The sequence below is a fragment of the Aythya ferina genome (assembly GCF_964211825.1).
Source record: "Aythya ferina genome assembly, chromosome: 19".
Classification (NCBI taxonomy): Eukaryota; Metazoa; Chordata; class Aves; order Anseriformes; family Anatidae; genus Aythya; species Aythya ferina.
Window position 1 is genome coordinate 11937307 of NC_140309.1, and position 26870 is coordinate 11964176.

The window sequence follows — 26870 nt, forward strand, 5'->3', positions numbered from 1 at the left end:
TGTGTACATGCACCTATCTACGGATGATAAAGGCAATACTCTGAGTTTAACATGCGTTGTTCTGTGCAATCCTAGATAAATCAGTCCATTCAATGCCTTCATTTCTTATCCATCCATGAAGTGTAGATACATCCTACTGAGAGAGACGTTACCAACTGCAAGGTGCTCCAGTACCAGGGTAAGGACAAAGTGGTTACTGGGACACCAACTCACATCATTGCTCTGCCTGGCTTAAACAAGGAACTTGTCAATACTTTAAAGAGAGGGTTTTATTGCTTGTACAGTAGGAAGACTCCAGTGTTTTGCTTTTTAACACACAAGTGTAACCAAGGGGCTTCCCAAGTCCACAGGGTAAGTTAAAGCTGTTTTATATATGGTGGAATTGAGTACCAGTGCTCAGGGTAAGGCTTTCTAGTAAGTAATTCGTCATAAGATTAAATCCAGTTTTCAGCTCCTTCACAAAGTTTGAAGTAAAATAAACTCTAGGAGATCTGAAGCTTGACCTTTCTGTATCTGTTGAAAACCCATTGGGATCTTATCTCACCTGCTTATCCCACTAAGCTCCCTTCCCAACCCTGCATCACAAGAGGTCTGGAAATGAAGGCTCTTAGTCATCACAGGTTGATTAAGACAGCTTAAAATTCGAGCTTTAATTGAAATGGAAAATAAACATTCCAAAAGGATATATGTTTTATAGATTTAACTGAGTTACCAAATTTAGTTTTCATTGGACATTATTGCAAACATGAACATTAAATCATAAGCGCCAAATAGAGAACTCAAAAAAAGGATATAATCATACCATATCAGAAGGGATCGGACCAAATGCTTTTGTAGGCAGCTATCCAAACATATGATGTACTGATGCGTTAGCTCACAGGATGTAAAGGCATCCTTGAATCCACCTGAAAAAGGTTGAGGCCTGACTACATCATTTTCCTGGCAAGTATCTTCTCCGCCAGCCATAAATCCCAGCTCAATACATATCTAAAATGATATACATTAGAGGGCATATGTTTAAGAGTATTAAGTCAGCTTAAATTACTTGAGCAAAATTTTAAGTTTGGGATAGAAATCTAAAAAGGAGCAAAAAAAATTGAGAAAACACCACTGCAATATTAATGCCAAATTGTTACTTTTTTTTTTAAAAAGAGATCTGTACAGTAACATAGCAAAGAATGCAGTGATCACAATTCAAACCAGACAGCAATTTAAGGGAATGCTAATCCTGTATACAGCAGAGCAGAAACACTCCCCCATTTGGATGCTCCATATATGTTGGCTACCCTAATGCACTCCAAACCAATTCTACCTACATAGGACATTTTGGTGTGAAAAAAAAAGTTTCTGTAAAGTTCCCTTTGTTTCCAGTGTTTTTCTTGTACAAAATATTACAATGTTTTTATATATATTTACAGACTTGCACAGCTAGAAAAATACAAATTACAATTGGGCTTGGCAATCAGTTCTTTTCTTTAAATACATATTTCAAGAGCAAAATCATAGTGGTAGCATATCCTGCACTTCAAGCATCTGCACAGAGAAGCCTTCTTCGTTAAGCATATCAAGCATAAAAAACATGACTGCAGTGAGACATGTGCCACAGTAAGCACAACAAATGCGATTCATCAACCTCCTGGCATCAAGAAGATACAAGATGAATGCAGTTTGTGTACATCAGTGGCATGATATAGAAAATCCATTACTGAATATTAATTTCCTTAATAACATTCATTAATTTCACAGGCAGAGCCTGTTAAAAGAAGGACAATCAATGTAACTTTTTGGAAAAGCAGACATCAGCTTCATGGGGTATTACACATCTTCAACAAGAATGCAATCACAGTTAATATTTCAGGGGCATTTGCTAACTTCAAGCAAGCCCCAGGGTTCTACAAGTTTTTTTCCATTCAATTTTTGAATAGAGGCCAGGGAGGATTTTTTGCTTTAAAGCTACCGTATCTCTCATTATGGCTTTTAATACCCTGCCTTTTACTGAGATGAGGTATGTGTTTCTAGTGAAATGGTAACAGTTGAGCAAAACAAGTTTCAATGGACCACAAAACTCTGTATGCAGGTGTAAACAGATCTTCCTGTAAGAGGTTGCCAAACCGAATTGTAACAGTGCAAAACAGGATTTTTTTTTTTCCCTGTTAGGAAAAGGTTGTCGAGGCATCTAGGACATTGCTAGTAGTTGTCAACCCACTGAGCAAATCCTCTTTCCACCAGAGTTCTGTTTATCGACACCACCTGAAGGCAGAGGAAAAAAGAAGAAAAGGTGAACAAACCACTAGCAAGAAGCACCAAGTTCCTTATCAAGGAATGAGTCTGCACAACCATAAACTTGAACTATACTGAAAAAAGTGCGCCAACATACCTCATCTCCCATCATACTCCACAACTGTATTAGTGGCAGACCTGTTGCATTGTCATAATTTGTGACCTGGAAACAGAAAAACGTTAGCGTGCAGCAATTCTGGTTTCCTCCATGATAGATGCAAGGCTAGCATCAGTGATAGTACTGAAACTCAGGCGCAGGTGTAAGAAATGTAGCTGTTGCCAACAGGCAGATGAGACACTCTGCTGGCAAGTTTGTTGCCCCATTTCTTCAATTCTGTAGCCTTGCTAGAATTAGTGATACATTTGAGAATTGCATTAAACCAAAGGAAGTTAAGGGATTGTCACAAATACTACCAGCTTCCCACTTGTCCCAGTTAGCTTACCGGGATATCTACAGCCACTATTAGAAACACTTCAGAAAAGGTAAGGCCCTCTTTATTAAGATCTGGAAATGCACATGAAAGCCTGTGGGACACTACCAAAAACCTTAGCTTCTGGCCTCTGGCTGGCCAGAGGGAGATCTTGTACATCAGCGTTAGGAAGGCATTCAAGGTTGTCAGAGCAGTGCAGGCCCAGGTGAATACTTGATCTGCCAGGCACTTTGGGCTCTGTAAGCCCATTCGGGCACCCATGCTCCTGGTCTACATCAGCTGACAAAAGGGAATATTCACCCCTCTCCTTGTGCATCCCTTTGAGCAACACAGTCCCGAGCAGTGGTGATGCTTCACAATGAAGTTCTCAGTCTGTTCTCACAGCTGAGACTTCCCAACAAGAACCTCGCTCAGCAGCCAGGCTTACAGGCTCTGCACTTTGTTTCTGATTAACACACACAGCGTGCTAGGGGCAGAAAGAATGACAGCAGCAGTAAAATTATCAACAAGGCTTTTCTGGACAGCTCTCATGTACCTGCGCCAGTAGTGCTGCCCCTCTGGTCATCTCACTAACAGCGGCATCAGCTTCTGATGAAAAGTGATCCTCGTCTTTGGAAAGAAAAGAACAGGAGAAAACAAATTAGATATTCACAGCCTTTAAAGGCCAGAAGGCACTATTAAACTAATCTCATCTGACCTTCCACATAAGTTAGGCCAGAGAATCCTCACCTACAGTTGCTATAGGCACTTGCTGAAACCAGTCTATTAAGCTGGAGAACACAAGTATTATGCCTGCTGTGTTGCTGAAGGGACAGGATGAAGTGCTTTTTAAAGCCACTAGCCAAGTTAATGTGAATAAGTGACTGATGAATTAGGAAGCTTTAAAAAATAAAAGTATTCTTCTTCTGCAGTGCCTTTGAGCTGCCATTAATATTTTGAAGCTTAATAAACTAAGGTCAGGGACCTCAGGACTCCTCAGGACTTTCCTGACCTTGCACTGAGTGCAATACTATATGCAGAAAACTCAAATATTTGTCCCACAGGCTGGCTGGCACCTGACCAATGCCAAATGCATGCTCTGCAAGCACTGGAAGCCCAAATCTCACAACCTGCACAGCTGATGGTGGTGCTGCTGCTAACACCACACACACAATGCAGCAGGAAGCTCATGTCCCAGTCAATGAAGTTACAATCCACACTGTGAAGATGAGACAGGACATAAGTGCTTTTATTTCAGACGAAAGCTGCTTATTTCCTATTAAATGGTTGAAAAATAAAAGTTTCACCTTTGTGGTCCCTGCCCTGAGATAATCTCCAGCAACAAGTGAAGTCCCTACATCTCTGCAAATACTGAAGGAGGTAGATGGCCTCAGGCAATGTGTAAACCACTCACCTCATCTCTGCTAGCAGCAGCTTAAACCTTGCTATCTATCTACAGTCTTGGCAGGGCCTGTACTAAAGTCCTGCCAGCCAGAAGCTCCAGTAATAAAACCCAGCCTGACCCCTAGCTTACCCCTTCTGCACCCTAGGAAGGCCATTTTTTAGATACCAATACAGCAAGAAACTAGGAACCAGGAAACAGAAACCAACCAAAAATATAGAAAACATTTCTAGGCAGTGACTGACATTCCAGTGCTCAGAGGGCAGTCTTTTGAACACAGAATGTACACATCAGGCATTTCAGCAGGAAAATGTCAGGTATTTGTCTAGCAAATTAGAAATCAAGTTTGCATTTACAGTTACTCTACAGCAGAAGGCAGAGTAGTTACAGATGCTTAGTTACACCCTGCCAGACCTGCAAGCTTGCTGTTTAAGAGAGTAATTCATTCTCTTCTTCATGCAGAGAAAAGCCTGGATATTTATGAACTTCCCCTTGAGTCAGACAGCTTGTGCCATACTAGCTGATTCAGAAGAAAAATATTTCTTCCAATCCTTGCTTGTCACCTAAAGGCCGCACTTGCAATAGAAGAGAGAAAGTTTAGACCAAAGCACTGCTTGCAAGTAGCAGGTATTCATTTAAGCCTGCAGGAGGAGTGCCAACAGTAGCTCTCAAGAGTTCCATTACCTGGAAGTGGCACCACGTTGTCTAGTAAAACTTCTGCTCCTTGGAAAGGTAGTGTTACAAAATCAGACCTTATAAGAGAAAGAAATTAAGAACATACCTTTAAATTACTTCTGTATTCTTTAAGGTGACATTGATTAATTAATTACACTACCAGGAATTCAGTTTAAAATTGATGACAGTCCAAAACAATCAGACTGTTCTTCCACAAATCTAAGCAGCAAGAAATTGTCTGATTACCACATCAAATTGGATTGGGCTCCAACCAAAGATCACCTCCATAATGCAGGCTGTGCTTCTTACCCCCCAAGCCCCTGTGGGTTCTTCATAGGGCAAGCGAGTATTTAACAGGCTGGTATACAGCTCTGACAGCCAGTGAGGGTGAGGCATACAGAACTTCAGTTTTATTCCTAACTCAATTATGCCGTTGGGACTCCTGAAAGCATCCTTTTGCATCCACGTGCTGAAGGGGCAGAAGTTGTATGACTTTTTTTCAAGGGGAGAAGAGAAATTGCAGGAGCACAGTAAGCTCTTAAGAAATCCACGCCCTCTGCTGGGACAAGTCATTCTAACACTTCCCATTTCAGCAGTGAAAAACCCTATTCAAACAACACGGATGCCTCTGATGGAGTTTCAAGCCAGATATTGCCTCAGGCTACAGAAAAGGAGCTAGAGACCTGATTTGTCTGAGTGTGTCAATCTTCACTCTATCATATCCTCCATAGTCCACGTATCTGATCTCCACTTCGCTGCTCTCTTTGATGTAGCCAACAACTTGAGCCCGCCACCATGCCCCATCCAGGCCTGGAGCTGCGCAGATAATACCAACTGCAAAGCACAAGAGCACGGAGAGGCTCAGCATTAGAAGACTTCCAGAAATCAGCACTTCACACATTAGCAGTACTGCAGTTATCTACTGAGAATCAACAGCACTTCTTCCACTGCTTTTATCTTCTTTCAGCACCACCCACACCCCCATCAGATAAGGCCTACAGGTGAGACAGAGGTGGGTTTTAGTCTTAAGTCTCTGCCAACATGACGCTGTTCTATGCAGGTATACACCTCTGTTCCAGCCTTTGATCACCAGCAGTGAGGTCTGTCTCCAACAGGAAAGCGAGTGCTAATAACCCCTTCCATGTGATGCAGCTTCTGCTTTACACTGCGTCCCAACAGCTGCACGATAGATTCAGAAGCAGTTCTACATTGTTAGCAAAAACATACCAGACACTAAGTTAATTAGAAAGAAACTGAGATGGATTTGATCTCATACTGAATTTCAACATGCAACTAAGTGGCCTGGGACACACTCCAGAGATGAGTGGCATAAGAAAGTAAAGCAACATCTGTACCCTGACAACAGCTTGAGAAGCCATGAAATGACAAGTGAAATATTCTCATCTACTGAGAGACTTCCCAAACCTAACCCAGGAGCACTGGGATTTTGTATGACTTCAGAGGAAGCCTCAACTAAACAACTTGTGAGCAGCCAAGTTACTTGCCTTCTACAGGTGTTGGCAGGGTTGGAATTCCAGGTTGAGAATAGCAGACATACATCTGCTGGTCCAGGCTACGCAGGACATGGAAAGTGGGGTGCGTATGTTGCTGTAGAAACATGTGTCCTGCATTGACTTGGTTAGCCACAACCACTTCTACAGTGACTCCATCTGGGAGCATCAACTGCCACAGGGAGGAGAAAAATACTCATTAGTGTTTATTACAACACAAGCTTCAGTCACATTAGACACTCAGAGCAACTCCTTGTTCCGCCACCAACTCCTGAGGCTGACAGACACCAGTGGGAAAGCACTAATGTGATGATAATTCACTTCCAAAGGCTGCTTTGGATCAGGACCAGGAAGTACTCAGTGTGCTCAGTACTATGCTGTAGTACAGGAAGTCAGATTTAGGGAAGGGCCCATATTGTATACAAAAAGACTATCAGCACAGAGCAGCTGTAGGACTTATTTACCCAAAAGATCAGTGAGCAGAATTAGCAATGATGCAGGTCAAGTCACACTGCACTATCAACACAGTACAACTGCCTTACCCACAGAGCTTTTAACACCAAATAATCTCTGTGGGGGCTGTCCAAGATTCATCAGAGGTCTCATTTTAAAATTAATATCCCCTGCCTGACATAGAGACACTATGTCTTGGACAACTACATAGAACACAGAGCATTATTGTGCATAAAAAATATCTAAAGTGCCTTTAATGTCACTAGACTCAGTTCTCCTAAACAAAGCCCATCTTTACATCCATGGAGACAGTTATGTGCAGTTACTATATACATTTTAAATGTCCAATGCAAGCAAAAGAGTTTCTAAGCATCTGTACAGCACAAGAAGCATGAGAACTCCTCTGGAACACTAATGTGAAAGCCTTCTCTCAGTGCAATTAGATACCATTAGAAAGTAAAACATTTTGAGAAGACTAGCTTCAAGATTTAGGGCAGTGTCAGTAATGACAACAGAGCAGTGTGACATTTTGATCTCTCAGCAAGTGGCCCCTAAGCAGAAGGGGCAGGCAACCCAATCAGCTCTAACCTGAAGTGGTATTTCCTCAGGCAAACCTCTAGTCTGGAGGACAAAGCCTACTAGGCCAGATGCACAATTACATGACATTAACCCCAGCCTGGTAGAACATTCTGCTACATCTCCCAGTTCTATTTCCATTCTATGTGTAGCAGAACAACAGGCAGCTAATCTCATCTGTAGCAGTTACGCAAGCTGGACAACAGGTAACCACACAGATTCAAAGGTGTTTTGAGGGAACCTCTGAACCAGCATGTTGTTACTGGTAAAGGGCCACGTGGCCATGGCATGCTATGGTGGCAGTGACCAACAGCAGTCTTCCACCCTGACACCAGGGCAGGCAGCAAGCTGAGGCTTACCCAGGAAGTCATAGGGAGGGAATGAAGCGTCAGCGATGGTGGAGGTGGAGCATAGATGTTGGTGAGACTTAGCTCTTTGAACTTCTTGCCAATAAGGCTCAGTGCTTTTTCTACATCATGCTGGGAACCTGGAAAACAAAAATCCAGTAGAAGATCTGTTACAGAAATATACTGGGGACACACGTCCTATGAGAAGCTAGAGAACACTACAGGAAACCTTCTGGGCTACACCAACAATTTAAAAAGTTTTAATAAACTGGCCATGTAATCTGATGACTGGATCAACACGAGCAATGCAGGCTTTCAGGCCCCAGCTTCAACAGCTTTAGCCTCCAGGGTGACCTATTTCACAGTACTGGCAGATTTTTTCAGCTGCATTTAGTCTATCATTCTTCACAATCAGATTCCATTGCTGATACACACCCCATAGCTCCTCCCTTAAAAGCCAGAAGTCATCCCACAAAAGATCTTATTTTTGTTATGAACTACAGCTGCTGAGGATGCTACACTGCACTCTCACCTCTAGAACAGAGGGTTCACGTGCTAGGCTCAGCATATACCTCTACTGTAACAGCGTTGTCTGTGAGCAGAAAAGTTTTATAAAGCACCAGACTCAGACTGTACAACTGTTCTGAAATCCTTGCCCATCTAATTACAACCAACAAGCTAGGTATCAGACTGAACAGAGAAATCTCACCTTCAATGTGACAGATTTGGAAGTCATGGGAATAAGGTAGTGTTGAGATATAAATTTTGGCACCAGATGTTTGCTTCAAGAAGCTCACATACCTCCCTTGTTTGCCAATCAAGCGGCCAACTAAATGCTTCATGGAAGAGAAAAGAAAAACTGTCAGGAAGAGAAATACAAATCAAATAACAACGCTCTCCATGCCTTATTTCACCCACATTCCCAGTTCCTGCAGAGCCAGGCAGGATGAACACAAGGTAACACCATCCCAGTGCAGACTTCAATTGGTCTGTGATAAGTCAAGGCAGATACAGATCAGTAAGTGCAGCTCATTTTAACAGATTTATCTTTATATCTTGCAGAAGAACATAAAACCCAAACAGAACAAAATCAGGCCCAGTAAATGCTACTGTCTTCCTACAGTAATGAAGTCACATCCTCTCCCAGTCTGGACTTCTCTTTTAAAGGTTAAAGGAAGGAAAACATGCTATATTCATCTTTCATTCGAAATATATACTATTCTGCAGCAATTTTAAAGCAAGCTAATTAGCCTGGTTTACTCCCTTTCTAATCTATCATGCCTATTAGGCTACATAGCCCTGGGGCAGCTGTGCAGGGTGCACTCAAGGCAGCAGCACATTTATCCTACCAGGAGATGCAGTTTCGCTTTACTGATCATCAGCATCCAGATCTGCTGAGGAGCAGAACTGCAAGAGCAATGACACGTCTGGCAGCCACGAGCAGTTTTGCATAAAGTTGGAAAGAAGGGATGAACACAGCCCTAAGAACACATCCTCTCTCTTTATAATGACCCAAAAGAAGTTTCATTATGAAGATGGAGATGCAAGCAGCTCCATAGAATAGCTCAGATCAGCATTCAGCTTGTGAGAAGGAGTTTAGACAGGCAGTTGAAACATCCCTCCTACGTAGCAGGGAAAAAAAAATCTCTCTAAATGGGGAGTAATGAGTTTAACGCCCGGTGTTACCCTGGGCATAGCCCTTACATGCCTCTTCTTTACAGCAGTGCACAGCCTCTTCACTCCTGTTGAGTTGTAACAGGAGCTAAACGTTTAAATCCTTGTTTATTTGTTGATCTCCTTGGGATTGCACTGAGCCACTACCAGACTGCAAGAACCAGAAGATCACTATGTAGGACAGGGCGAGAAGCACGATGGGCTGGTGCCTGGTTACCTTTGGAACCTCGATTTCCCAGATAGTGAGGTCAGACTTGCTGGATTCTCCTCCTGGCTTAGAGTTCTGGCGAGTTGCTGTCTTCCCCAGGGCACAGCCACTGTCCACAGAATCCATGCTATTTACATCCGAACCTACAAAACACAGGCACCTATCAGCACTCAGATAACCCACACAATTAACCCAGCCACCATACACAAGGCCATGAAAATATATCATTTAATACAAAGGTTAGGTTGAGCTTTTCCCATGGATTCATGCAGGACGTTCCTGTACCAAGCTGCAGTATTTCAGTAAGAGTCAAGCCCTATCACGCAGTTTACTAGGAGTTTCCTTTTGTTCCCAGAGGAAAACCTGAACACCTCTGGGAGTGCAACAGAAGGAAATTCAATTCCAGCAGGAGCCTTTCAAACAGTGACACCTTAGACAGCAGAGAGACAAGACACTAAAAGTCAGTGTTACCAACTGAACGAGAGCTCTAACATCAGCACAGAGCTGCTGCTCTAGAAGGATATTTTGCATTTTCTGCATGGCTTAGACAGGGCTCATCACAGAAGTTCAGCACACCAGGAGGGGGGCACAGAATATTCATCTGCTCACCATGCTGACATCCCATTCCTGCCCAAACAGGGGCTGCACGTGGAATTAAGAGTGTCAGCTGTGCTCATATTTTGCCTCTTGCCCAAACTTCTCATATGCTTGAGGAAACAAGGAACCTGAATTGATCTATGGTTTGTTCCCAAACCATCAGTCAATATCAAGGTGGTTTCCACTTGGGAAGGAGAAGAACTAAAACAGCTTCCTCCTGCTCAGCATATCACAAGACTGGTCCTTCCTCCAGATGGACAGGCAGGAACACAAAGATCATCTCCTCCTTGTAGGCATTCAGACCATCCAACGTAAGACCAAAAAGAAAAAAAATCCAATAGCTGCTTTACATTTGCTACATCTTAGCTAGCAATACAGCACAGATGCCTAGAAAGTCAAAGGCAAACAGTGCAGCTGTTTGCCACAGCCCTTCTAGACAAGGAGGAGGATTTGAGTCTCAGAGCTGGGTGTGAAGGTCAGCTGTAGGACCTCTTATCCAACACAGACACATCAGCAACTTTACCTGTGATATCCCCTCTCCCTAGCCTTCAGCTGTCTCAGCACAGACCTTTTAGCCCCCGTCATCACCAGGCTGCACAGCACATTCCCATCGCACCAGCATTCACAGCAAGACAAAACTATTTTCTTCCTATAGTTACTCTCACTAGTCACAACACTTTGTGGGTTTAATCCTTAATTTCTGGCAAACTCAGTCCATGTCTTACAACAAGCAGGATCCCCACTACTTTGCAGCAATTACAAAGGCATCCTGTCATGAAGGGCTGTTGGCACCACAGGGTCCTATAAAGGATTTTAACATCCATCCCCAAGGTCACATGGGTCAACATTTGCTCAGACAGCTTTGTATTCTGCCAGGCACACATCATCCAGGATCTAGAAGGCAAAAACAATAGAGACAGATGGAGGAACTCTTTGAGCATCGCTGCCTGTTGAGATTACTTGGCGTGCACCTACCCTTCCAAGGGAGAACAGGCTCCAGGGTAATTGGTCTGCAATCAACTGATTTTATCATGATTTATTAGAGTACTTCTTGGGTTCATGCAGCAGCACCCCAGAAGGCCCCACACAAGAAGAGATTAGATCCCAATGCTTATTAGAAGCTGCCTGATCCAAAGCAGAAATTTGCATTAGCACGTCTCAAACCTGTAAGGTGTTCACCAGCCTGACCTATGCCCAGACACGCTCCAGTTCACTGGGCTGCTCAAGCACACGCTTCACTTTCAGCAATAAGTTTGTGCTGAATGGGGACCAGCCTGTTCACCCTGTTGCAGAATATGCTGAACATCACTGAGCTAACACCAGGTACTACAGAGATGGGAATTCTGACAGCAGATGCTCAGAGTAGTTATATCCACCTGAACAGGGGGCTTAAATATTCATCTGCTGGGAAAAAGTTAAACATGAAGAGGATTTATCTGAACATGGTAGTGAAGCAAGGGGGATTCAGCACATCAAGTGCTTGTTCACCACGCTTTTGTATGAGGTTTTTCAAATCTCTTACCTCCCGAGTGATCTCCATCAATCTCTGCTGTCCAGTTACTGTCCTGACGCGGGTCTGGCCCGTCTTCCTTCAGCATCCCGTTACTGTATGGCACTTTGCTGTCTTCAGGGAGCTTCGGGGTAGGAGGCTTTTCACTTGGTACCGAGCTCTGCTCAACAGAAGTGTCTTGGGCTGCAGATGTGCTCAGTAAGTCCGAATGCTGGCCTGATGTGACAGACAGTGTTGTGTTCTGCAGCGGGTACTCTGCACTTGTCGCACCGTCAGATGCACACATGCTGCACCCAGAGTCCTCCATAACCAAGTGTGACTTTCCCAGTGACCCTCCATGGCTTGCCACAGGAGTCCGATCGACTCCTTGTGACTCACCATGCACACAGTTCTTTACCTGACACTCTTTCGTGTCTCCCTGAACAGGGCTGGATAAACAGCTGTGTGTTAAACAGCTGGAACACGTCACACGCTGATCACATTCCTCCACCTGCGTGGATGTCAGCACCGCAGCACTCTTAGCAGCAGCGTTCTCACCTCCTCCCACAGCTTCTGCTGCAAGCACCTGATCAGAAGGAACAGTGCTTGCCCTCTCCAGAGGCCTCTCGACTCGGCTGGCTGCAGCCTGGCAGATCCGACTGGACACATCACTTACAGAACCAGACAGCACTTCCTCGGTTGCTGCCAAAATGACCTTAGAAATTATCTGTATTGCTACTTGCTCAATTTTCTCAACTTCTTCCTTGTCCAGACTCACTCCTCCGATCCTCTCTCTTTCTAATTCATCTCCTTTGGGCTGCGTGTCCTCCTGACACACAGGTACAGTACTGCCACTCAACTCAGACATCTTTTCTTCCCTGGACTGCTCCGAACAGGCAGACTCTGAACTATCCGGTAACATCCTAATCGCGGAGTCCTGGTGACCTGATACAACTTCAGCTTCATTATTGAGAAAGGCTTGTGGGGTATTGGCTTCCTCCTCCAATCCCAAGTGAGGGGCTGTCACACGGCCAGCATCCGATAGCACAATTTCTGGCATCTGGCTTTCCTTAGGGGGCTTAAATGAAGAATCATCTGACTGCTCTGCATTGCTGATCTCCTCCGTGGTTCCCAAAGACTCCTGCGTCAGTGTCACGGATGCCGATGGCTGCTGATCTTGGTTTGAACTAGAGCCTGAATCCTGTTCAGGGCTGACTGCAGCACTGCTGTGACACTTGGAGCTCTTTGAGACCAGAGGGAGAGAAACACAAGCAGGGACACTGCTTTCATCTTGAGATCCTAGTATTTCTAGTTTTTCACTGTCGTCCTTGACGGTGCTGGGCTGAGTTGTCGTTATTGCTGGGGCTGGAAGGTCCCGTGAGAAGTCTAACCCCTCATGAGACAGATGCAGAAGAGAGGGTGTCATCGACCCTGCCGGCAGCAGGGAGGTCGAGGTCTCGTTCTCTGGGCGTTCCTCTTCTGAGGAGAGAGGCAGTCTTTGAGCAACACGTGCTTCTGTTTTGGGTGATGAATCATTCTCTGGCAGTTCTTTCTGCTGCTCTTCTGCAATGGCTACCACTTGTCTGTTATGATTGCTCGGATGCTTTTTTCTATAGGAATAGATCCACCAGCAGCCAAGAAGTGCCAGCACTCCAGGTATGGCGTACGGGAACAAAGTGCGAAAGCGCAAAGCCATTTTACAAAGCCTCAGCAATTAGACCTAGAAAGGGAAACAGAAAACTGGTATTAAAATAGTCACATGAAAGGTAACAGGAAGGCTAAAGTTTCATAAACGCCGTGAGCTATTTCTGTTAGCGTGGACAGGCTTGTTTTCCAGCCACTCTTCAAATTCGCGTCTCTGCTCTATCAGCAGGCTGTGGAACAATGGAACAAGACCTTTCCCTAGCAGTAGGGATATCGGGACATCTCTCACCGGTACGTTTATCTTGGCAAGCAGCTTCACCTTGCCTCACCTTTGCAGGTCAGTACTACACACAAGGACAGCATCCAGCACTGCACACTTCTCCAGCAGCAGGCTGCGCTCACAGCACAGCTGCACCACAAACATCCAAAAACTAAGCGCTGATACACCGCAGGTCTCCCCAGTTCTCTGCCTGAAAGGCACATCATTCTCAAGAGTTCATAGATGGACACCACACACTCATCTCTTAAATACAGCAACTAGGTCAAACTGAACTGCTCTGCAATCTTCTCATCTACAGTGTTGCAAGAGGGTGGTGCGTGGGCACAGGACTCAAGCCTGCAGTTCAGTAGGTACAGAACAGCAGTGTGCAGCTACTCCACTTTTTTTTTTTTTTTACACACACAGTGAAGGCATTTCCAAACAGAGTGCCTGCAGCCTCATGAAGCGAGTGTCTCCCAATAACCATAAGTCCTTCTAAAAAGATCTTGTACTTTCCAATGGAAAACCAACACAGCTATCAGAAAAAATTCCTGCTTCCCCACATAGCCATTACCACCACAGGATGGGTGTACATTGAAGACCAAGGGACGTTAAGTCCAGTCAGAACTCGCATGCCCCTCCATGCCATACAGTAATCAATGGATTTGCAAGCTAAGCAGATGGGCAGTAAGATCAGTGTCAACGCGCCCATCTGCCTGCCGCTTGGTTTCTGGTAAAAGAACATAGCTATATAAAGGGAGCGCCGCGGCAGTAAATCAGGTCACAGTGCTAAGAAAGGCAAGTTACCTCCCCTGGAAAAACGAACCCCCAAGCCAAGGGGTGTCACAAGATCAGCTGGATATGACCACATTGGACAACACGGACAAGAGAGAGTTACTCTGCCCTGTTGCGGAAAGATGCCAGTGGATACCAGCAACAGGAGGCTCTGCAGGACCAGCTCCTGTGCACAGATGCCCAGGACATGTATGAAAGCTGATCTCAACGGTTTAGTGACAGATGAGGGACAAGATTTACAAGCTTTTATGCGGCTACATGGACTGATATAACATGGGAAGGCCTGCAGTTTAAGATAGCTACAAAGACAGCAGCATGCCAAGGACTGGAGGAACATCCTTGTGCTTGCAGACATTGCTACCCAGGCCCTGAGAAGCACATAAAATGCCTGGCTAGTTAAGGTGTGTTCTAAAACAGCCACAAAAAAAAAACATCTAACAGCAGCTTTTAGAGTCAGAAATACAAGCGCAGTCAGTCACTGAGCCAGGAGGTAAGTGAAAGAGCTGGGCACTTGTAGGGCTGTCGGACAGCCGCGGCAGTAGGTGCATGAGCCAAAAGCCAGGAACTCCAGAGGGGAGAAGAACTCACACATTAGAATTCAAACCAGGCCAGGAAGAAACATCCATCTGAGAAACCAGTTTCAGGTTACTTACACAGAGCAGCTTACATTGGAGCACACCTGAGGCCGTGTCTTCAGCTTGCCAGGCCGTTCTGCATCGGGTGCACTGGTGTTTCAAAATGCCAACACCACCCCCATGAGGCAAGAGGCCCCCAGGCCTTCTGTGACTTGTAAGTCAGCAGGTGGGAGCTGCAGTGAAAGGTGCTGGTAGAAGGCAGCGGCGCCTGCCCCAGCAAACCTCTGCCATCCACATTAAAAGGATCCCAATACCTCTTTTGTGAAGCTTTGTGAAGAGCCCCAAATGACAGAGGACCGAGGTTCAGTTTTTCCAGGAGAGAAGCACGACTTGCAGTCTGCTTAGTGAAGTGTTATTTCAGTTACTTCAATTTCACAATGCATTAGAGGAAAATCAAGCAAAGCAACTCCAAGTGCCTTTAACACCACGGGAACTGTGGCTGGGTTTAAGCTGCCAACAGCTTGCAAAAGCACACAGCTCCTGGTGCAGCGCATTACGGGGGGCAGCAGGATGACCTTGAAGCTTGCTTATACTACCGAAGTGACAGCCGTCATACCATCACTAATGGACAGGCAAGAAGAGATAATTTAGTCAGGACTGCTCCAGCAAAGGACATCACTCACATTGTGCAGGTTTCATGCCAATTTCAGACAAGTACTGATAGATGAATAATCTCCTGCCTTTGAATGACTGAACTCCCAGCAACAAGGACCTCTTAATATTCAGCAGGTGATGCTGTGCTCCCAAACACAAGTTGGGAGCCTCAGCCTGCTGCACATGCTTTGCAAAGATGCTGGGAATTTCGGGAGCACCTATCCACACAGGGAGTGCCAGTGAAGGAACGCACCCTGACTGCTTCAGCGATGGCTCCTTCTAATCACGTTTCGAGCACAAAGCCAGGGAATGGTGTGAGACCGGGGTTGCACTTTCCGAGCACGCAGCCCTCTGGGCCCCGACGCACCACATCCTCCTCCAGCGCTGCTCGCCGCCAGGGAGTTGAGTTTATGCTACGACCAGAATCCAGGACGCGGGCACACTTCTAACATGCTGAAGAGAATCTCTTAATTGCAGTTTCAGCCTTTTCTTAAAAAGGGTTCTGTGGCTTTTTCAGGCACCAAAACAACTTAGGAGCATGCTTTCATGTCTATAAATAGACCAGAAAGCAAGATGGCACACTATGCTTTGCCTCTTCTTTGCATTAGCATGCTGCTTGGATAAAGACAGACGTCATTATGAATCAATTCCACCAAATTAGTGAGTGTCTAGGTCATTACAGTGGCTCGTGCACTGCCTGTTCTCAGCTGGGTCAGGGCATTTGCGCCCCAGGTCCCTGCTGCTCCCTGAAGACAGGCTGCTGAGAAGGGACCACGACAGGGTTTGTCAGAGATGTGAGGCCGTGTCAGCTCCCTTCACAGCCCTGCCTGCTCCAGTGCTTTCCTGCTTCTAGGCCCAGCTGGAAGTGCTCCCTGCCCAGCAGCACAAGGCACTTCAGCATTCCCAACAGGTTATGGCACGGGACCTGCAGGAGTGTGCACACTGCTTGGGCACCCTGGGCTGCTCCACTTCCAGTGCCACTGCAGATAAAGGAGGCTTTTTCTGCACTCTGAGGACCGAGGTTTGACCTCAGACCCCTGCTTTTGATAATCCTACTGCAAACTCTGCCCCTCCCAAAAGGCAAGAGAGCTCTGTGCACCTCAACTCACCAGCCAGCCAGCAGACTGTCAGCCAGCCAGGACTGGAGCTGCAGACACACTGCACCGCCCTGCAGACTTGAAGGACAGCCCACAGCAAGCTGTTTCCAAGAGTGGTAAGGATGGGAAATACACATAACAGCCTTGTAACAGTGACATTAGTCTAGGAAAAGCAGTCTCGATAGAGACACTACTTCAGCATGCAGCTCCAAAGTTTGGTCTACACTAAATTTACTAGGCTGGCAGCTGTTACTCATCTGACTTTCAAGAGGTGAAAGCTGCCTCTCTTACTGTAGAGCGCTTGCAAACCCTTCCCTGCCTGGATGCTGTTGGCACTCGCATCACAGTCATGCTCCTCCATTTACAAGCCTCACCGAGCTACACAAGGCAGTGCTGACATGCCTTTCCTTAAGGAAAGCCTGCAGCTGGAACAGAGCTAAACACTTACCCACGTCCCCTGAACAGCCTTGCTGCAGAGTGCTTACAGTTTACATTTTCCCTGAGCAGGAATTAAAGCAAAACACAATGTGCCTGACGATGCTTACATACAACGGACTTTTCTCCAAACAGGCCTCGACTTTTGCCAGTAAGCAGCAAAAATAAAGATTGTTTTCAGGAGATAGCAAAGTCATAGAAGTGGGAACCACCCACTGGAAAAAGAGTATTATCTAGTTCTTTTCTAAAAGCATAATATTTCTTAGACAAAAGAAGACAATCAAGTTAGTCTGTCGACTATGCTTAGTCTGTCTCCACCGGAAGAGACTTGTTATCAGAGCAAGCACTCCGACCACAGCTTCCAAATACATCTCTGCTCCGGGGCCCCAGTCTTCATGAGGAGCTCCTCATGTTCTAGCTGGGTGACAAAAACATGCCTCCCTCGAGCTCAACCTGAGCATCCAGGTCTCAAATAATCCAATGTTCGCTGCAGATTTTTCACCTCTTCCTCCAGCCACACCTTTCCACCACAGGAGCAAACAACTTTATCTGAGCTAGTTTGGATGCCAGCCTCACCTCCTCATCTCAGTTGTTAGGACTCGGCAGTGAGACAAGTAAATAATGAATATCCAAAATCATGACTAGAAAGTTTCTTGCTCAATCCCAAGTCAGAAGGTAGCTACAGACAATTTAAGAAATCCTGTAACATCTCTAGTACATCATGAATGAGTTATCAATGCTGTTCTGTGCAGGCAGTTGGAGCCTGCATTCATTGGACAGTCCTATCAACATCTTTCACATGAGATACTTCCAGCTGGCTTTATACAGTCAGGTCTGAAGATAAGCTTTTGGTTAATGGCAGCTTCTGAATGCTTCCTCAAACAGATTTGACAGTGAGGGGAAAAGCAATACAAACCTGTACAATAATTTGGATTTAGTGTTTCATTTTTTTAATTTGAACTTGGTAATTAGAAAGGGTGAAGTCTGCGCACTGCTAAGACAAAAGGTTCACGTTTATCCTCTGCAGTACAATGGCACATTGTGAGCCACTGCTAGCACTCATCTGCTGTCCACTTAAGTTTGTAATTAATGCAGAATCACCCCACAAGCTGTCTCTCAGGCATACCACAAACTCAAATTAAAGCCCATCACATAAGCCCATTCCCAGCAAGCTTCCCTGATTAAACAGACAGCCCCATTATTATCCGATTCCCTATTTAGTTGCACCAACTGCACAAACAATAGTCCCACACAGCACTGTAGCACAGGAGACGGTAGCAGGATGCCCCACAGAGGGACAGGCCTGTCCCAAGCCTGGCAGACAAAACAGTTCCAAGCGTTCTTTTGAGCACTGTTATCGTTTAAGATAAGACCTTCCCTCTTCTGCAATATTTAAAGCAGTGGGGATTGGTGGTTTAGCTGACTGCTCCTTGTGGAGCTCCTTTAATTTCTTGGTTTTAATTTAGCTAGTTTCAGCAAGAGCTGCATTACACTATCAGCGACCGTGCCAAATGGGAAGTCCACATCCTTCCATCAGCTAGGCCGGGATGTGAGGCGGCGGTTCCGCACACGATGCCAGCAGACATCGCAGTGTGTTGGCCTGGCTAGGCAGCAGCCAGCACCCACAGGCAGCTCCCGAAGCAAGTGTGACAGGAAGGCTCTGCCGGCCTGGTTTTGGCAGGCTGGCTGTAATGTGGCTTTTGATGTGATGCCTAGAAGATGGCTGATTTTTAACCTGCTTGACTGAACGGTGCCAGAAAGCTTGCAGGATACAGCACCGACTTCTCTTCTGCCTCCTCTGTGAGAAAGCCCCTGAAGCCCACTGCCCAACACGTTCCGGAGTGACAGAACCCCCTCCCCATTGCTAGTCTGACAGCCAGTTCAGGCGTGCAGGGGCAACGGGATCATTTAGGCACGCAGGGAAGAACGCCTGGGGCTCTCCTGCCAGCAGCAGCGCACAAAATGGCAGCTTGTCAAGTCACATGGCCTCCAGCACTGCCAGACCGCAGGGAGCCCGGCCCGCCGGCCTTCGTGCTCCTGGGGCAGGAGCAGCCTGCGGGGGAAGCACAACAACCCCAGGGTCTGGGACCAGGGACAATCAGTGTGCAGACACCAGAGCCAACGTGAAGCACTGACGCCCTGGTGCCATTCCCCAGGACACAGGGCCCCATGCGGTCCGGCACCAAAAATAGAGCCGAACCAGCGCTGAGCTCGCACACTGTACACGCTCGGCCAGCACCACCAGCCACTTCCACTTCCTTCTGGCATCTCAGGAATCCGGCCTAAATGTCACACCTTACTTCAAGGCAGAGCCACACAGCTGCAGCCAGGACACGAGACTTCTCCAAGCAGCTAAATAATCCCCTCGGTAGGTCAGGATGGGACTGGGACAGTGAGGGGAAAGGAGGGGGCAGCCGGCTCCTCAAAGCTGCATTCTGACTTGATTTATGGAGAACTGCTGGTAAAGACAGTGAGATGAGGACAAGAATGGACACACGCTTGCCTACCTTAAGAAAAGTCTGAGGACAGTCAGCTTGTTCACATTAGGGTCCCAGAGCAGTTTTAAGCCACCTTGTTTCTCTAGCCAGGACAAGCAATCCTTCAGCATGCACATCCTTATAAGGCCAGAAATGTTCGCAGCATGAGCCTCACAGAGAAGCCAGATAACTCATCCTTACGGCCTGAGAGGGGAGCTCAGCAGGCTGCTGCTGCAGCTGATTTTCAGGGCACAAGGAGGGTTGTTCTGGGGGAAAGCTGCTGCGAGGCCCCATGGGGGAGAAACACACACAAGCTGCAGGGACCGAGCCCCGCAGGGACGTGCCCTCCCGTGCCGCTGCTCCCGGCCTCCCCCGTGTCTCCCTGGCCCGGCACCGCAGAGGTTACGCTCCAGACCCCGCCGGCAGGGCGAGCCAAGGCTGGAATTAAATACCGGCCTGACGGATCGCAGAGCGAGCAAGCAGGCAGCTAAATTGGAAATGTGGCTTCGAGAGCAAGGCCAGGACGCCTCCCTGCAAGCCCTATGGTTAGCGATACAGCACTCGGGAAATAAATACTATCTGGGTGAAAGAGAACTGGACAAGGCTGGCACAGTTCAACTACATGGGACCACGTGAGCTCTTAAAATTTTCCATGCTAAAAATAACCAGGAGCAAGTGCTCTGCCTTATAGGAGGCATATGAACAAGAGCTGACAAAAACCTAAAGAACTGGAATCCCTACCAGTAAGATTTAGGTAAAGGAAACTACCACACAGGACCAGCCACAGAAAAACTTACTTCACCTATACTTAGCATAGGTCCCATTTTCAACACTGCACTGAACTGCCACAAGACAGCCACCACCCAAACTGCAGCTTCTGTAGAAAGACACAGGTGGTGAGCCTGCGCTGCGGGGACCTCCTGCCTCTGCCAGGTCCCCGGGAACCTCCGTGGTTGGGAGGCTGCAGGTTCAAACAGGGGATGGAAGGGTGCCAGAACCAACACCGACCTCACAGCACAGGCCCGTGAAGTCACAGCGACCTGCCGCATCACCTGGCTGCCAGCCCTTGCATCATCACCCACTCGTGGTCTCTGTGGTATCAGGCAGCCGCAGGAATTTGTGGCATTTCAGATTCCTGCCTTTCCCACCACTTCCTCCTAGGACAGCCTGGTGCACCCGTCGGAACAAACATCACCCAGAGGTGAGAGCTCAGGAGACATGACTCAGTAGCAACAAACAGCCAAAGACAGGTAGGAGCCAGGCAAGCAAGATCTCAAACTGGATGGTACTTACTTAAAAAGAAATAACAGGTGACTTTCTCTTTACTTAATTAAAGTGAAGAGTTCTGCAGCAATTCCTGCCTCAAACACCAGCACTGGGAGACAAGAACAGCAAGAGATACTCCTTAAGCAATACCTTCTTTTTACAGCCTAGTTAACATTGGTTACACAGCTCATGAAGCCATCTCCTCTGTGATGGAAAACTATTAATGAAGCCACCCTACAACCTTACAGTATTAAGGAACCAGCAGTCCTATTTGCAGAGGGATAAATCATGACAAGCAAAAGCCTGAAAAAGCTGGTTGCTGTAGACCTAAACTAGAGCACTGGAACAAGAAACACCACAAACACCAGGCTGTCTTTTATCTCTAAGATAAAAATTGCTTTCAGTGTAATCAGCTTCACTGATGTTCCTACAACAGCTCACTCCCCTCCTTCACAGCTGAAGCTGCTATGCTGACAGCCCAGGCTTTATTAATATTTCATTTTACAGTGGGAGAAAAGTGCATGGAAACAGGGACTAAGAAGTACCGGACCAGCAGAGATCCTCAGCTCAAGCAGCAATATTTCTAAGCCAAAACAGGTCTCAGAGAAGTTTGTATTTACACTCTCACAAGCAGAGGTTTACAATAAAACTATCAGTCTAGCCAAACTGTAGGGTTTTTTTTTGCAGGTGTATTGGAAATCGCCAAGAAGCTCATACATATGTGAACGGCAAGCACCAGCAACCCTTGCCACCTGCACTGCTGCATGGATTAATGCAAGGCCCTGAGCTGATCACACCTGCTATGCAATAAGCCACAGGTTACACTTAGTAATTAACATTAACCCTATCAGATTATCAAGCTCCTTACTTCACTTTATATCTTATTACCTTTCTGCTCTAATCGTTTCATTATTTATAGTTTCCTCAGCCAAGCTAGTGTGTCCCAGTGAATCCATCTCTATCACAGAGAAAGGCAAGATCAATTTTTTCACTGCTTTGTCAGGAAGATGTCTCAGACACAGAAGTGAACTTCACAAACAGTGCCTGCACTGTTTTACTATTACCACCTCAATCCTGGCTATTCCTCAAAATTGGGTAAAGTCTGCCACTTTGAGTCTGCTCCAGACACAGATCCAGACCAAATGTCCTATTGCTTTGAGCTAACCAGAAAAAGTTTAGCATGTTGGCTAGAGACCACATAACCTTTCCATTATCAGCCTGCTTTAAACAGCAGAGAAAAGTCCTCGGATTCAGCCCAACCCACTCCGTGCACAGATATCCCTGACTGGGCAACGAGCAGCACTTCTTGCAGCCAAGAGGCTGAGGCTTCAGGCATTGCTTTCCATACTCCGTACCTTCAGAGACCCCCGGCCAGCTGACACACACAAGAACAGCTTCCTCCTCACCTGCCTGGAGCCCACTGGGACCTGTCTGGTGTGCAGAGATAAGCAGCAGTCAGCATGGCTGCTCTGGCTTGGCCCTGTCCTTACTGCATCTCCCACGTTACCAGGCAGGGGTTTTGTGGGGTCCTTTCCAAATGTAGTTTCTTTCCTCCCCGACACACCTACCAGTCTACATTCAACTCTTTCTGAAGCATTTTTCATAAAATGCTGAAGAGAATGAGTCGTCTGCAGGACAGGCAAAGCAGCTTTTATTATCTTCATGATCTACTGCCACATCATGAACATCTTCCATAAATCCAAGTTTTATCTTTCACTCTTTCTGCATGTTCACCCAGCTTGGAGAATAAAACAAGTTATTTTCTGGAACCTCTGAAGAATTGCATCTGATACTTTTGGATTTTGCATCTGCTTCTCTATCAGTGAAACAAATGCAGCCCTTTCTAAGGACAACACGAATGCCCACTACAGGTGCAGCTTATAAATGAAAATTCAAGCAACCAGTTAAGGTAAAATGCCTGGCATCTATACTGATTTCCAAGGAACAGGCATGCATAACACATAGGAACAGAAACTAAATGAGCCAAATGCTTCCAATATGCTCTGCACACAATAAAAAAAACAGACCTGAGTTTTCAAGGAGACAGAGCGGTGAGGTTTACATCACAAGGCACTGATACGGCTGTAGGAGACAGCACGAAGAGGCAGCGCTGAGACCAAACAGGTATCTGGGGAACAGCATCCAGCCGGCTCACTAGAAGGCTTACTGCACACAGCAACGAGACCTTGACAAGCAGCTTCTCAAAACAAAAGCTGGGCTAAAACAGAAAAGCAAAAAGTGGTGTTGTTTGGTTAGAAGCCTCGTGCCTTGAGCCTGGCTTGCTGCAAGTAAACCGCAGGAGTGCACAGAGAGGAAGGATTTCGAATGTTTGTGAAAAAAGCACTATATTCATCTACATCAGGAGGGAACAGCAAAGGCTTCACTCAGATATTTAGACTGAACAAGCAGGAAGATAACTTGTAGCAAGCTTGTTAATGCACACAAGAAGTTACACAACATACTTCAGACCTAATCAGAGAGAGCCAGGCTTCACTTTGATCTGTATTACAGTAGCACTTACAAGCCCTCACCCGAACTACCTAGGGGCTGTTCCCATACACAGAACGGCTTTCCCCTAAGATTGAAGGCTGCATCCTTCCCTTGGCTTTGGCAGCCCGCTTTTAAAGAACAAAGTGAAGGTAGGCCAAGTGACCTTCCTATAATTGCCCAGAGCTGGAGGAAACAAGGAACAGGTACTTCTGCCAGCCAGCAGCCCATCCTTTTTACAGAATGATACAGGACACTACACTCCATTCAATCTCAAACATTTTAGAGAATTGGTGTTTGTGTTTCTGCCCCCCTAGACACCACAGAACTCTTCTAACCTCACATTTCAGCAGAAGGCAGAACACAAAGCCAAGCTCACAAAGGATGCTCCTGATTACAGAAGGGGAGAACTGCAGAATCACATGCCTGAGTTTTATGAGGAGATTTCTCTCTCCCTCTCCAATCCTTGTTTCAGAAACTTGAAGCTTCCCATTCACTGATTTATCCCCACACAAAGCTAAAGCCCCCAATACAAGAGGCACATGCAGATCATGAGCTTTTGCTAGGAACTGCTGCTATTTATACACAGGGAGTTCAAAACCAGCTAGAGCACATGGTAAGTTTCTCATCCTCATTGCCAGGTGGCAGTAGAGGTCAAAGGCAGTTTTCCCCAGGACCTCTTCAAGGTCTACAAGCAGTGATTTGTAAAATAAAGAACGATTTTAAAATGATCTTTCATGAAGTATTCAACTCTGCTATGAGTAATGTACTGGGGCTGTAAATTCAGTCTGTTTCCACCTAGGGCACAAGATGCATCAGCAGAAATATTGAACAATCTGTGTAGTGGGCAGTAATAAAACAGCTGAAGAGATTGTCTGCAAAAGCCATGAGTGACATGAAAATATAACACCTTCTACAATTCCTGTAAGGAGCAAACTTAATGGCCTTAATTTTCAGGAAGCAAAGCACCTGCAAATGAACAGCTTCTTGCAAGCATCTCAAGGTGGCTGCCCCAAGTGAGTAACTTCACCAGCCAGCCATTTGTGCAAAGCGTTCCAGAGGAGCACTGTAGTTAGAAGTCAGGATTTTAAGAAGGCTAGTCATTAGATCTGAAACACTACACAATTAGAAGTAATTAATGGTTTTTAATGACTTCTAGATGTTACTAAGGGCATGCGGGGCTACCAACCCTAGCTTACTACAGTCCCCTTGGACACCAGAAATATCTTAAATCATTTTTTCACATCAGTTAAGCACACATGAAAGATGAGAGTCAGAGATAAGAGGGGTATGTTGCTTTAAAGCACTACGCTCTTCAGATAACTCTACTATTGCAAAAACACGCTTGCTCCCAAATACACCCCAAGTCAGCCTGCAATGTTTTCAAAATGAACACAGGAGTCTCAACACAGCAAGACAACTGCTGCTGGCTCTGAGCAGCTTTGGCTCAGACCTCAGCACACAAACTCCCATCACAGCCCACTCCCAGGAGAATCTGCAGGAGCCAGGCACCTGCGTACCCGGGTGGGTCTGAACCACAGGTACCTCCACCTTACACTGTGGGTGGTGAGGGGAATTCCTGCTGTCTAATTTCAGGCACCAGGGAATGGCTACGGAAAAGCCAAGGCTTTCTAGGCAGCTGATGAAAGAGAGGGAGGTTTTCAATGCAAGTATCCCAAAGCCTCTCTAGAGAGCTTTAAGGAGGAATCTGTTTTTTCAAACAGGTGGCTGAACTTGGCACAACTAAGGAGAACACACCTAAATAAGCAGCACCTATCAGAACATAAAAACATGTGTTCCTGCAGCACCATCCCATGCAGATCCTGCAATAGTAGCCATTGTTTTTATGTCTGACAGCAAACCATCCGTAGCCCTGCTATACAAGGAACTGTACAACCATGATGAGAGTCACCTGCCTGAATCCCCCAACACTGACATTTCATGAGAGCTTTCAGAAGTCCTTCAAGAGCTCAATGAAACACAGGAAACAAGGTGTCAGATGAAGTGCTAGCCGAGCAGTACCAGGACAGCCAGTGTCACAATGCAGAGATGGATTCGAGGAAGCTCCAAGCACAGCTTGAGCCATCCAGGCTTCCTACTCCCTTTACCTTACCAAAAAACTTTAGTTTTTTTTTTCAGAGCACCAGGTGACACATACAAACAAACCAATGAATCAAGAGTTAAACCGTATGATCAAGATCCACGCAGTGAAGCTGCACTGTCCTTGTTCTGAAAGAGTCCAGGTACTCTGAGAGCACCCCCTGACAGGTACAGCAGTCCTGCAGCCACCTGTGCAGCATTTCACCCCTTACCCAGGAAGCTCATTAAAGAACGAGGAGGTGAAGTGACTTGGTCACCCAGGGACTCTGGCTGAGCAGCAAGCTGAGCTGCGTTGCTCTGACAGCTCTAGCACACGCTACCAGGACGAGCCCTACCTCCCTCGCCAGGGGCTGTGCCACTCTCCATAGCGCCATGTGCTCCTCCTCGGCTGCGCTGCGCGCACGCTGCGGGCTGTAACTCGGTAGATCATTCACAGGCACAAAACAAACAGGAGAAAACTAAAGTTACCTTCTCCCGAGCCTACTCTCCCCAACGACGAGCCGTTTCCTTTCACCCGAGACAAAGTCCAGGGCGCCTCTGATAACACCCCGCAGGTGCTGCTGCGGCCACCCCAACCTCCGCAGGCGGCAGAGACCCCGGGAGCGCAGGAAGGCCGAATTACCTCCCCCGCTCCCATCCCCGCGACCTTCACTTGTGCTCAGCAGACCACGGGCGGCGGGGGGCGGCTTTCGGGGCCGTTCCCCACCGCCGCAGGCAGCGCTCGCCGCCGGGATGCCCCCGAGCCGCCTGCCAGCCCCACGCCGCGCTGCCCGGGGAGCGCCCAAAGCCGGGCCCAGCCCCGGGACCGCGGGGCTCGGCCCCTCCTCGCCTCGAGAGCGGGGAAACCACCCGAGCCCGCGGCGGTGCAGCCCCGGGGCCGAGCGCTGACAGCGGGGCCGCGGCACTCCCGAGCCGGGCCGAGGCGCCCCGAGCCCGGCCGCCCCCCTCCGCCTCTCCCAGCCCCGGGACCCGCAGCGGCGGCGGCCCCGGGGGCACGGTGCGGGCCGGGCCCCCCCCCCCCGCCGCCTGCCCCCACGGGAGGAGCGGGGCCGGGGCCGGGCCCCGGGCGGGCCCCGCCGTGACCTCGGCGCCGGGGCGGCGCGGCGGGGCCCGTGCGCGGCGGCGCTGACCTTGGGCGAAGCCGCTGCGGCCTGAGGGCGGCCCGGGGGGGGGGAACGGGAACGGGAACGGCACCGGCAGCGCCCCGAGCCCCCCGCCCGGCCCGGCTGACAGCGGGGCCCCGCCGCTCTCCGCCGCACGGTACTTACTTACGGACGGACGGCGCTGCCCCTCCCGGTGCCGGTCCCGCAGCCGCCCCGGTGCCGCTGCCGGTGCCCGTCCCGGCGCCCCCCGCACCCCCCGGTGCCCCACGTGCCGCCCGGCCGGGCCCCCGCGCTGGGACATGCGGCCGCGCCCCGCCCCGCCCCGCCCCGCCCCGCCCCGCGCCCCGCGCCCCGCC

General features: G+C 47.6%; 1 protein-coding gene across 4 annotated transcripts; it reads right to left on the bottom strand.

The window, feature by feature from the left end:
• Positions 1–621: 621 nt before the first annotated feature.
• AKAP1 (A-kinase anchoring protein 1) lies at positions 622–26796 on the bottom strand. 4 transcript variants are annotated; one of them, XM_084492945.1, is made up of 11 exons: positions 26676–26796; positions 11656–13342; positions 9546–9679; positions 8364–8490; positions 7667–7794; positions 6273–6450; positions 5451–5601; positions 4777–4844; positions 3247–3320; positions 2378–2443; positions 622–2250 (listed from the first exon to the last, which is right to left on the bottom strand). In XM_084492945.1, the coding sequence occupies exons 2-11, from the start codon at positions 13316–13318 to the stop codon at positions 2188–2190; spliced, it is 2652 nt and encodes an 883-aa protein (XP_084349071.1). In that variant the 5' UTR covers positions 13319–13342; positions 26676–26796; the 3' UTR covers positions 622–2187. The 4 variants fall into 4 exon arrangements, with proteins under 4 accessions (XP_084349071.1, XP_084349070.1, XP_084349073.1 ...); XM_084492944.1 differs by having other exon boundaries at positions 26680–26793; XM_084492947.1 differs by lacking the exon at positions 26676–26796 and adding an exon at positions 25880–25903.
• Between the last annotated feature and the right edge of the window lie 74 nt (positions 26797–26870).

Bases quoted from the DNA above. Each gene is read 5' to 3' on its own strand.
- AKAP1 (XM_084492945.1), bottom strand. From the start codon at position 13,318: ATGGCTTTGCGCTTTCGCACTTTGTTCCCGTACGCCATACCTGGAGTG. The intron at 5,602-6,272 runs GCAAGTAACTTG...TGTGCTTTGCAG, and splicing joins CCTGCCAACACCTGTAGAAG to TTGGTATTATCTGCGCAGCT. The intron at 3,321-4,776 runs GTAATGGAACTC...TTCTTTCCAAAG, and splicing joins CAACGTGGTGCCACTTCCAG to ACGAGGATCACTTTTCATCA.